The sequence below is a fragment of the Somniosus microcephalus genome, chromosome 5 (assembly GCF_052327205.1).
Source record: "Somniosus microcephalus isolate GS21.2 chromosome 5, FLI_Smic_1.0, whole genome shotgun sequence".
In the NCBI taxonomy this organism is placed as follows: Eukaryota; Metazoa; Chordata; class Chondrichthyes; order Squaliformes; family Somniosidae; genus Somniosus; species Somniosus microcephalus.
In genome coordinates this window covers 136,343,817-136,356,132 of record NC_140991.1, presented here as the reverse complement: position 1 = coordinate 136,356,132, position 12,316 = coordinate 136,343,817, and the positions used below count along the sequence as shown (strand labels likewise).

The window sequence follows — 12,316 nt, the reverse complement described above, 5'->3', positions numbered from 1 at the left end:
AATGGCTCCCCTTGGCGAGATTCTGTGGCCGAGAAAGTCAATTTGGGCTACTCCGAACTGGCATTTGGCCGGGTTGACGATTAGCCCGTGTTGGCTGAGGCGCTGGAAAAGGGAGTGCAAATGCACGATGTGCTCGGCCTTGCTGGTACTGGCCACGAGGATATCGTCCAGATAGACGAACAGGAAGCTCAGGTCCTGTAGGACGGAGTCCATGAGCCGTTGGAAGGCCTGTGCGGTGTTCTTAAGCCCGAAGGGCATGCGCAGGAACTCGAACAGTCCGAAGTGGGTGATGACCGCCGTCTTCTGGACGTCTGCGTGGTGGACGGGGACCTGATGGTAGCCGCGAATCAGGTCGACCTTGGAAAAGACGGACTTTCCTGCTAGGTGTGCCGAGAAGTCTTGGATGTGCGGAATGGGGTATCTTATCGGGCGTGGTGGCATCGTTGAGCCGTCTGTAGTCGCCGCAGGGGCGCCAGCCACCGCCCGGCTTGGGCACAATATGGAGGGGGGACGACCAAGGGCTGTTCGAGCGGCGGATGATGCCCAGTTTTTCCATCTGGCGAATTCTTCCTTGGCCACCGCCATCTTGGCTGGGTCCAGGCGTCTGGCTCGAGCGAACACTGGTGGTCCCGTAGTGGCGATGTGGTGCTCGACCCCATGCTTGGCTGCCGCGGCTGAGAAGGTCGGTTGTGTGAGTCTCGGGAAATCTGCGAGTAGGCGGGCGTAGTCGTCATGCGCCGGGGCGGAGTAGGACCTGACAAGGGCCGGGCTGTTGCTCTGCTGGCAGGCCAGTGAAGCGAAAGTTGCTGCGTCGATCAGGTGCCTGTCGTGGACGTCGACCAGGAGTCCGTGGGCGCAAAGAAAATCGGCGCCCAGCAAAGGATGTGCCACCGAGGCCGTCACGAAATCCCACGTAAATCGCTGGCCGTTGAAACAAACCTCGGCCCGTCGCTTTCCGAAAGTAGCGATGGCTGCGCCATTTGCCACCACGAGGGGTGGGCCGCTGCGGCCTGCCTGGATGTCGAGCTGGGAGGCAGGAATTATGCTGCATTGGGCTCCGGTGTCGCAAAGGAATCTGTGCCCTGAAAGAGAGTCGGTTATGTACAGCAGTTTACCTGCGGTGCCAATGGCCATCGTGGCGGCGGGGGTGCGGTCAAGCGGGCCTAGGCGGCGGCGCGGGGCTGGTGCGTTGGGCCGGGCGGCCATCTTGGTTTGATCGAAAGAGCAGGGTGCTCGGCAGCGTTGGGCCTTGTGGCCGAAACGCGCGTGGTAGTAGCATAGTTCTACGGCCTGGCGTGGCGGCGCACGCTCGGTGGTGTCGGGGAGCCTCGCGGCTGCACAGCCGAGTTGGGCGACGGCGAAAACTTTGTCCGCGGCGGCTGCCAGTTGTACGCAGTCCGTGATCGGGGACCCCGCGAGGGCAGTCTGTACCTGCTGAGGAAGCAGGCTGAGGAAAAGGGCCCGAAACAAAAAGCACTGCGGTTCAGAGCCGAGGAGCGCAAGCATCCGGCTCATCAACTGGGTCGGGGTAGAATCGCCGAGGCCTGGTAGTGAGAGAAGCCTGCGGGCCCTCTCCTCCTTGGACAGGCCGTAAGCCTGCAGCAAGCGGCCCTTAATGGTTGAGTATTTGCCGGTCTGTGGTGGGTTCCCGAGCAGGTCGAGAACTTCGGCGGCGGTAGAGCTTGCTAGTGCTGAGATTACGTGGAGGTACCTTTCTTCATCGTCTTGAACCCTGCGAAGGGTGAATTGGGCCTCCGAGTGCGCGAACCAAGCTGGTGCTTGGTGTTCCCAGAAGGTGGGGAGCTTCAAGGACGCGGCGCCGGCCGACATCAAGCTGCTGCTGGTTGCCATCGGGTCGTTGCTGGCCTCTGTACGGCTGCGTGAGTCGGGGGCTTCGGCCGCCGACATTCGGGGTCACCAATGTGGGGGACTACGGTCTCCCGCGTAAAGAAATAGGCAACACAGCGAGCTACAAGAAATAGGTCTTTACTCCAACTCTCACAATACAGTACTGAATTCGTGAAGCCTGCGAACCTGTGATGACTCACGGATTGGTCACCTGCTGGAACCTGATTGGTTTTCCTTCTATCAGCAGCAGGCAAGTCTGAACGTGCCTTATTCCTCTCAGCTTGCAACTGTCTTGCGGGGGGAGGGGAATACAGCAGTTAAAAAGGGATTATACAGGTTTATCTACATACACACAGTGTTTCCCCAATGGTGTTCCCATGCGTCTGCTGCCCTTGTCCTTCTAGGTGGAAGAGGTCGCGGGTTTGGGAGGTGCTGTCAAAGAAGCCTTGGCGAGTTGTTGCAGTACATCTTGTAGATGGTACACACTGCAGCCATGGTGTGTCGGTGGTGGAGGGAGTGAATGTTTAAGGTGGTAGATGGGGTGTCAATCAAGCGGGCTGCTTTGTCCTGGATGGTGTCGAGCTTCTTGAGTGTTGTTGGAGCTGCACTCATCCAGGCAAGTGGAGAGTATTCCATCACACTCCTTACTTGTGCCTTGTAGATGGTAGAAAGCTTTGGGGAGTCAGGAGGTGAGACATTTGTTGCAGAATACCTAGCCTCTGACCTGCTCTTGTTGCCACAGTATTTATGTGGCTGGTCCAGTTAAGTTTCTGGTCAATGGTAACCCCCCAGGATGTTGATGGTGGGGGATTCGGCGATGGTAATGCCATTGAATGTCAAGGGATGGTGGGTAGACTCTCGCTTGTTGGAGATAGTCATTGCCTGGCACTTCTGTGGCGCGAATGTTACCTGCCACTTATCAGCCCAAGCCTGAACGTCGTCCAGGTCTTGTTGCATGCGGGCATGGACTGCTTCATTATCTGAGGAGTTGTGAAATCTATGTTTGGGTCTCCCCAATGTAGAAGTGACTGCATGGTGAGAAGCGAATACAGTATATTAAATTGAAAGAAGTGCAAGTAAATGAAAGTCTGGTTGCAGTAATGTGTCAGTGCTGTTGCTATGGATCAAATTCAGTTCTGATGAAAGGTCATTGACCTGCAAGAATGGCCCTGAAATTGCGGCCAGAGGCACACCTCCGGAGTACGCCTTAGACCCGCGAAACATTCCCACACCTACCTGCTGTCATCCAAGCTGTGGAGAGTTTGGGTCTCCTGCTTCCATGCGTATGGCAGCGTAAAGGCCTGCAGATCCCGGGTACGCAGGCGGTTCGGAAGTGTCCCATGGATCATGTGGGCCCGGTCCTCCAACGAGAAAGGAGGATACCATTGCTGTCATTTAAGAACAGAATCCCCTACTGACTTGCAATGGAATTCCCAAATAAATAAACAATTTAGACAATTCTAATAAATATAAATGTTCTGGATTTCAATATTATTCATAACTCCCTTCATTTCACCAAATACAATAAAAATTTAATTTTTTGAAAAATAATTTTAAACATTTTAATCCGGGCCAATATTTGCATAAACTAATTTTAAGTGTTTGTGCATCATTATTAAATGTTTAATTTAAGATTTATAATAACCCTTACGCTGATGAAAGCAAGCCCTATGCCTGCTTTTACCAGCCGTAAGAGTTTTGTGGACAATTGCTGGGCAGTTGTTGGGAGATAGCCCAACTCTGCACCAGCGAAACTGATTTTCCTTTCGATTCATATGATCTGTCAAGGCGTACCTTGACTGATCGCTAGTTCCGGGTTTTCGTGTGTGCGCAAAGCCAGAAGTTGCTGGACCCTTCAGAAGGATAGTGTACACTGTTGAAGACACATTAATTTCAGAGCCTTTAACTCTGTTTCTCTCTCTACAGATGCTTCCTGATCTGCTGAGTATTTCCAGCATTTTTTGTTTTTATTTCAAATTTCCAGTGTCTGCAGTATTTTCCTTTTCCTTTGGAATGATTTGGACTATTTTGGAGTGCTGTTCATTAAATTTGAATTTCTCAATGGTTTTCTGCTTTGTTTTAACCTTCAGCAGCCTAATCACATTCTGATTGATTATCAGTTAGCAGTAACTGGTGCTGTTATCCTATCTCTACAGCCAAGCGCACTCCATGAATAAAAAGTTCCCAGTTGGCCTCCGTCTCTGACTACTCAAGTTTTCAAGTGTGTGCAGTGAATATTTCTTTTAAAGCTTTTGCTACCTTCATTGAAAGTAATTGTCTGTTCTTTTTGAAACCTCTACATGGTCTCTAGTCAAGAGGGTAAGTTGGAGACTTTCTCCTAAGACATTGGGCCTGAATTTGCGGTCGGAGGCTTCCCGTGGGCGGATGCCTCTGACCGGCAAAAAACCTACGAACTTACCTTCTGCTTTGGGATCCATGGAGACTCGCGCTCCTGGGCCTCTATGCGTAGACATGTGTAGAGGCCCACGTATCCCAGGGGCGCAGGCGATTCGCAAGTGACCCTGGGATCACGTGGGCTGGCCCCAACGAATGACAGAAGGGGGATCCCCATTCATACTTATCGAGATTCCGTATGTACGGGAACCCCATAAGTATGAATGGGAGTACCCCAATAAAATACCTCTACACTTGAAATAAATGTAAAAAAAATTACATATTTAAAATGAATTAAAATGGCATTTAATTAAATATTTAAAACAAAAATTTAATTTTTTGAGAAATACATTTACATGTTTTAAAGGGGCTAAAAATAAACTTACCTTATTTCACAGGCTTTTAAATGTATAAATTATTGATAAAACTTTATTTTTCTGTTTTTTTTAAACTTGTAGGCTGGTAAAAGCAGGCCTTATGCCTGCTTTTACCAGGCATAAGGATTTCACAGGCATTCGCTGAGCACAACTCTCTGCCCGCGGAGGCCCTTTTCCCGGGGGTGTGGAGGATCTGTCACGAGAAACAGATTGCAAGTTCTGGGTTTTAGCGCAGCGCATGCCTTAACCCAGAACTTGCGAGGGCCTTAGGGTGCGTGCGCACCTCGTACATACCCGTAGGGACGGCAAATTACGGCCCATTGCCTTTCCAAGCTGTCGAATAAAATGGTTTGTCATAGCAACTTGGAGTGAATTTGTTGTGTATGTTTAAAAAATAAATTACTTTCCTCCCATTCCTTCTGTGATCGCAGCTGAGCAGCGTAACTGAGCTGAATACTCACCGTGTAGTAATTTTGCAAGTGACTTTTAGTCTCATTGCCAATAACATTTTGACTGAAATCTAAATCTCATTTTACAAAAGTCCAAGTTTTGAATCCAGGTTTCAACTTCCAAAGTTGAAACTGTTGGAGGAACATGGAGGCAGAAAATGGTCAGCGCAAAAATAATGCACTTTCCTGAGGTACCGTGATAATATATAAAGGTAGTTTTTAGAACGGGCTACTCTGGGAAGCCATGTAGTGTGCTGTGTTGCAGCACTTCCAATTTATGCCATCTCTACTGAGATCCCAGAAGTGAGACATGCTTCTTATTAACCCTCACCTTGATGTGTACAATTAGACGCACGCCAATTTACAAATGATTAACTTGCACCATTCATTCAACTTGGACATAGTGGCAACGTTCCCTTTATCGCTCTGCAGTTCCTGCACAGCCGGTGAACCGGCTTTTAAATAGGAAAAAACGCAGTATTTTGAATGGGCCGCACAGCCCCTTAAAGGGGCTGCGCACCCAAAACATTTTTAAAGGGAACATTGTATGGTGATTGCCTTTATATGATTGTATCGTATGTTATTTTATGTGTTCCTCATCTTTTTTACAAGTATTTCAATTCACAAAATGCAAAACTAAACTGCATAATTTGTTTATGGCTAGGTGAATGTATACAAACACTGTCATTCGGAAATGGTTTTATGATGGATGTTGCGTTAGCCCGATTGCCAGACAGTGACGGTAAGTGCTGACAAATTGGAATTTTAGTAGATCTTCCATAGATTGCTAGTAGATCTCTGATGACATTGCTTATGGTGAGTTAGAGGAGATATTTTAAAGTAAGATGGGTTGTATGTAAATAGTTTTTAGAAACTGCATTATGCTTAGTACAATTATTAGGATTTTAACTAAGCACAACAGGATTTTTAAGAGGAGTGGCCAAAGAAAAATGCAATTAAAAGGGGCTAAAAAAAAAAGAGAAAGTGGGGAAAAAAGAAGAGAATTAAGTTATTTAAGATGAGTGTGGGAAGATGAGCAAAATGGGACTGCTAAAAATTAGAGAGGACTGGTGAAAGAAGTAGAATGGGATATTTAAATAGAGAGGTTGAGAAACATAGAGATTAATTGGGTATTTAAAAATTTGAGAGGTGAGAAAAAAGAGAATTTGCTCATTTAAAAAACTAAAAGCAAAGCTGGAGGGGGGAAAAAGGTGTTTTGGAAAAGAAAATCCATGGGGAGAGAGAAAGAGTAGAATGGGGTTTTAAAAATTGAAGAGCTGCTGCTGTGAGTATTGTTACTGTCCCCCAGACTGCGGCTAATAAAACCTTTTTTGGTCAATTACCTTTGGATCTGCCGTGACCATGCAGAATTGAGCCAGAGTGTGTAGATGATATGTGCTGCCCATCATCTTCCCTGTCTTCTCTTGTGATCCTGCATTGCCACTGGGCCTCATTCGTGATTGTCACTGGTACAATGGCACCTCAGTTCCAAAAGTGTATGAATGCTTATAATACATTATAAGTGTTCGTTGCAGTTTGAGAAATGAAGTGACATTTACTGGGAAAGATGACAGGAGGCCTGAGAGTGATGGACAAGAGATGGCCGAGTGGGAAATATCGGTCAGCCGACCATGGCCCAACGATGGATTGGGCAGGATGTGAGTGAGAATGAGGCTAGATATGTCGGAGACAACAGTTTTCAGCTGGACAATAGGGCAGCTGGTTGGTATGGTAGCAGGAGGCCTGCAAGTATCGGGGAGGCCAGGAAAAATACAGGGAAAAAAATAAAAATTTAAAACAGCTTTTATCTTTATCAATTGTAGGCTGGGTAAATGGAGAAATTCTTGCATAAAGGAAATAAAATAAAATGTTGGGTGGGCCTGAGCGATTCGCGCACAGCACCACCTAAGTACAAGTGGCTTGTTTACAGCACGACAGGCAAGTGGCGACATTGTTAATGTAGTAATTTCCATTGTAAATGTTTACATAGCAAAGTTGATATAAAAAAATTACTGAAAAAATCATTGCACAGGACGATGTAGACAGGAAGTATGGGCAGTTGGAAGACTTGTGCTTATAAATACAGTTTGGGGTATCTCATTCCTGTTGTCCATTGGTTTTAGTGACTTGTGGCCTGGTAGCCACATTACTATCCAGGAATAGGAGGAAATAAATCCCTTACTGAGATGAATGGCAGTCAGCTTGATTTGACGTGCCATTTTGTAATGGACATATTTTATATAAATTTTAGCATATACATTTTTTGAAATATGTAATTCCGCCCTCCACTCCTAAAGAAGGAAAACTTGTGATTGTATATGTAAAATCATAGATGATTCATCTGGCTTTGTACTTAAAGTAGCATTAAAACTAACAGGCGAAAAGGTCAGTTAAAATTTTATATTAAAATTAATTATTCTAACTGGCTTTCTTTTGTTATTATTTAATATTAAAGCCCTAAAAAGATTGTACTGCATTTTGTCGTGCACTGTATAATTCTGTTCATCTCACTGTTAAATTGTCTGATTCTAGCTGTGATTCTGGCTTGTGGTGGCGATGATAGCAACATTTATTTATTTGTCCAAGAAGATGAACAGGTAAGTTGACATAACTTAAGAAATTTTTCTGTTTCTGGACATAGTTCATTTAATAGTAAATTTAATTGTTTTTGTACTGATCATGTATTGTACATTTGAATATACTGGGATAATTGATTCGTGGTATAGTGAAAACTAAATTTGTTCCAGTTTCAGAAAATTCAGTCACTTATGGGCCACGAAGACTGGATTCGAGGAGTTGAATGGGCTGCATGTGGTAAGTAATTTTAGTATAACACACAGTGCTGGAAACATTCAGCAGGTCAGGCAGCATCGAGGAGAGAGAAACAGTCAGTGTTTTGGGTCGAACCCTTCGTCAGAATTAGAAAGAGATTTTTAAGCAGGGGCAAGGCGGAGGGGAGGAAAGAACAAAGGGAAGGTCTGTGATAGGATGGAAGGCAGGAGAGCTTGACTGACAAATGGGATGATGGTGCAAAGCAAAAGGAGAGGTAATGGGACAAGTTAAGAAACAAAAGATGGCTCTAAATGATGTGTGAATGATGATGGCAGCAACATTAACAGCTACCGTGTGAGGAAACAAGAGAAAAAAATATATATATAGAAATACAGGGGCCAATTTATAGTCTGAAATTGTTGAACTCGATGTTGAGTCCAGAAGGCTGTAAAGTGCCTAATAGAAAGATGAGGTGCTGTTCCTCGAGCTTATGTTGAGCTTCGTTGGAACAATGTAAGAGGCCGAGGATGGAGAGATCAGAGTGGAAGTGGAGGGGAGATTTAAAGTGACAGGCGACCGGAAGCTCGGGGTCACGCTTATGGACTGAACGGAGGTGTTCCGCAAAGCGGTCACCCAATCTGCGTTTGGTCTCCCCAATGTAGAGGAGACCACATTGTGAGCAGCGAATACAGTATACTAGATTGTAAGAAATACTTTTAGTGGTTGATCAACATAGTATTATATCCTGAAGTTGTCATTGGCACAAGTTATGATTTGAACTAACTGCCACACAGTCTGCTCTTAATTTGCTTATTTGTCCATTAATGTGATTTTTTAAAAACTGAAAACGTCTTTTGGGCTGTTTTATTTAAAATGCTTTAATTCAAACTACTGAATATGTCATGTTCTTTAGGATTAACATGCTATTTTTATTTTCTTTAGAGCTTTTTCAAATGTAATTAGTAATTATGCACTATTTTTGTTTTGTACTATAATAGATGGAAACCTTTTATTAGCAAGCTGTTCACAAGACTGCTTGATACGCATCTGGAGAATATTTATCAGGACAGAATCTACTTCCAAGGATTGTGATGAAGGCATTATTAAATTGAAGGAAGACATATTTAGTGTTCAGAGTGATAGTAAGTATTAAAAGTTGGTGCATATTTCAAAATCATGTTTCTTTTTCCAGAAAAAGGCTAAGCAAGTCGAATACTGCATGTAATAAGTTCTGAAGTTTCATAACATTACCTGTACTAAAAGGAGCTATGCTGCTTGAATATATTTTAATTCTGATTCTGTACTATTCCTCTGGAAGTATTTTAAAGTACATTTTGTCCTATTGCGGTGATAATGTGCCATTTTCACCAACTGTCTAAAGAAAGGGCAGGGTGGAGGGGTGTGCAATGTACTGTAAAATGATCTTCCTATGTCACTAAATGTGTATACTTCTCTGGTCCAAAAGTCCAATAGAATTTCAGGGAGTTAAAAGGGGTAGGTCAGACCAGTGCGGCTGATGAGTCCAGCATAATCGATTCTTTGTAAACAGATTATTGCAATCGTATACATGCTTGTGTACGAACAAGTACTTAAAAAAAAAAAAAGTAAAAAAAAAAAAAAAGTATTTGCAGATGTCTCATCAAGGCACCAGCAGACGGTGCATGGAACAGGAGAATGCTTACGATTGGAAAAGCTTCTCAAGGATATAATTTAAAAAAAATTAAATAGATATCTAACAACTCATTATTTTGTTGACCTTTAAAAATAAATTGTACCTGTTCTAATTCTTATGTAAAGCAGATTCAAGTGCGAAAACTAATAGCTAGTGAGTTGAATATATCATTGTTCCCTTCAATTAATTAACATTGCTTGATGTTAGTCACTTTTTCTTACCTCTTAGAGGGTGTGGTGACATATGCAGTAACTCTGGAAACAGTGCTGGCTGGCCATGAGAATTGGGTTTATGGACTACATTGGCAGCCCCCCTTTCATAAAGGTAAGATTTCGTGAAGTGATCGACAGAAATCAAGCCTTGAAGTTGCATGCAATATACAAATACATTATCAAATTCCTTTGTTATTTTAATGCAGACTTCAGCTAATTAGCATACATTGAACCAGATTTTCCTGAAAACTTGCTCCATAGTAATGGCATATCTAAAACATGCGCCCTTATTCTAGTGCAGAATTTCCAGGAAATTACGCATGAATAACTAACGCCATTACATAGGCCACGCCATAATTTCTTGGGACTTCTGCATCTCTTCGCCGTTACTCTTGTCAAAACAGTTGAAAGTAAATTATAATAGCTCTGCCCCGCCCCCCCCACCCCATCTAAATTATGGACCGATTTGCTGAATTAACACTACTTTGATCATCGTTGCCACTAAGAATGGAGCTGGTGAGCTCCGTATCAGCCAAGCCAGTTGCTCATTCATTTGGAAATAAACATTAAAAAGAGGTTCTTTTGTCGGCATTCAGATGATTAATGAAATGAATGAATACATACAAAAGGAGAAGTTAAAATTGTGAGGAACTTGACAGCCCCTTTATGGCCTGCCTCTTTACCCAAGCACTTCCTCGGAGTTATGATAGAGCTTGAAATCCTCAACATATCCTCAATTTATTTGTGCTATTTCATGCAAGAATGGACCAAAGGAAGCATTTGAACAAACTTGCCCATAAAATGGAAAATTATCAAGGCATTAAACCAGATCTTGCTCAAAATCAGCACTGGCACTTCTATCCAAATGAAGCTGGTTTGACCCTCCCGTCACATTTTACTTGTGAAGTTCTAAATACTAAAATCTCCAACTTAATTTGGTAAAACGGACCAATAATGATGAATTGAAACAGATTAAAATATGATCAGTATTCAGTTAATTTTTTTTGTAACAATTTACCGATTATCTTTCAAGCTGATAACGTTTTCAGATGGATTTTGCAGTATAATGTTAAGGCGTAAAATAACATTTTATTAGGGTAACCTCAGTACATAATTTTCTCAGTAAAGGCAATTAATGAGCGGCCCTTATTTTAGCAGACCGATGTTCTTTTGCGCCATCCCAATTATAAACGGATTCGAATTAAGTTAATTTTATACCTTAAATGTGAGAATAAATGACGAGAATTAATTACAAAATAAGAAACGATTAATTCTATTTATGCTAATCAACTTGGTTAAAGTTGTAAGGAGTTTTAAAATATGAAAATGGAAAATGTGCATGAATTGTTTAGCTCCTGTACTTTTTAATTTCTATTTTATAAACAGCATTGAGTGGTAGTGCCGCTTCAGAGGTCCTCGGATCACCACCATCATCACAGTGGCGTATAATAATGAGTTTCTCAACAAATTTTGGCTTTGGATCAGTGCGAACAGTGGTCTTAATAATGGCGAACATCGCCAATAACACCATTGCAGCAAATTCCTGTCCAATAATTTCTATCCTTAAGTTAATTGCAAAGAATTTTAGTTAATGCAGTGAAAAATGGATGCAGATCCAGCATCACGTGCTAGTCAGAGTAGAAATAGAAGGATATTTCAGATGAATACGTGGCTAGAGGAATGGTGCAAGGGGGAGGGATTCAAATTCCTGGGACATTGGAACCGATTCTGGGGGAGGTGGGACCAGTACAAACCGGATGGTTTGCACCTGGGCAGGACCGGGACCGATGTCCTAGGGGGAGTGTTTGCTAGTGCTCTGGGGGAGAGTTTAAACTAAAATGGCAGGGGGTTGGGAACCTGAGCAGGGAGACAGAGGAAAGGGAAACAAGGATAGAAGCAAAAGACAGGAAGGAGAAAAACAAAGGTGGCAGAGAAATCAAGGGTTTAAATCAAACATGGCCACAGTAAATAATAATTCTAAAAGGTGTAAGAGTGTTAAAAAAATAAGCCAGAAGGCCTTGTGTCTTAATGCGAGGAGCATTCGTAATAAGGTGGATGAATTAGCTGCGCAAATAGAGGTAAATGGATATGATATGATTGGGATTACGGAGACATGGCTCCAGGGTGCCCAAGGCTGGGAACTCAACATCCAAGGGTATTCAATATTCAGGAAAGATAGGCAAAAAGGAAAAGGAGGTGGGGTAGCATTGCTGGTTAAAGAGGGGATTAACACAATTGAAAGGAAGGATATTAGCTCTGATGATATGGAATCTGTATGGGTAGAACTGAGAAATACCAAGGGGCAGAAAACATTAGTGGGAGTGGTATACAGACCTCCAAACAGTAATGCGGAGGTTGGGGATAGCATTAAACGGGAAATTAGAGAAGCGTGCAATAAGGGCACAGCAGTTATCATGGGTTACTTTAATCTACATATAGATTGGGCTAACCAAATTAGTAACAATACTGTGGAGGAGGAATTCCTGGAGTGTATACGGGATGGTTTCCTGGACCAATATGTCGAGGAACCAACTAGAGATCAGGCCATCTTAGACTGGGTATTATGTAATGAGAAAGGATTAATTAGCAATC

At 43.4% G+C, this 12,316-nt stretch overlaps 1 protein-coding gene across 3 annotated transcripts in view; it reads left to right on the top strand.

Moving 5' to 3' along the window:
- Positions 1-12,316, top strand: part of elp2 (elongator acetyltransferase complex subunit 2) — a 241,733-nt gene that overhangs the window by 44,571 nt on the left and 184,846 nt on the right. For all 3 annotated transcript variants that reach the window (XM_085988273.1, XM_085988272.1, XM_085988274.1), the window contains exons 5-9: positions 5,733-5,810; positions 7,601-7,665; positions 7,816-7,882; positions 8,839-8,982; positions 9,741-9,836. In XM_085988273.1, the coding sequence (XP_085844399.1) occupies positions 5,733-5,810; positions 7,601-7,665; positions 7,816-7,882; positions 8,839-8,982; positions 9,741-9,836 (450 nt within the window). The remainder of the gene's footprint in view (positions 1-5,732; positions 5,811-7,600; positions 7,666-7,815; positions 7,883-8,838; positions 8,983-9,740; positions 9,837-12,316) is intronic.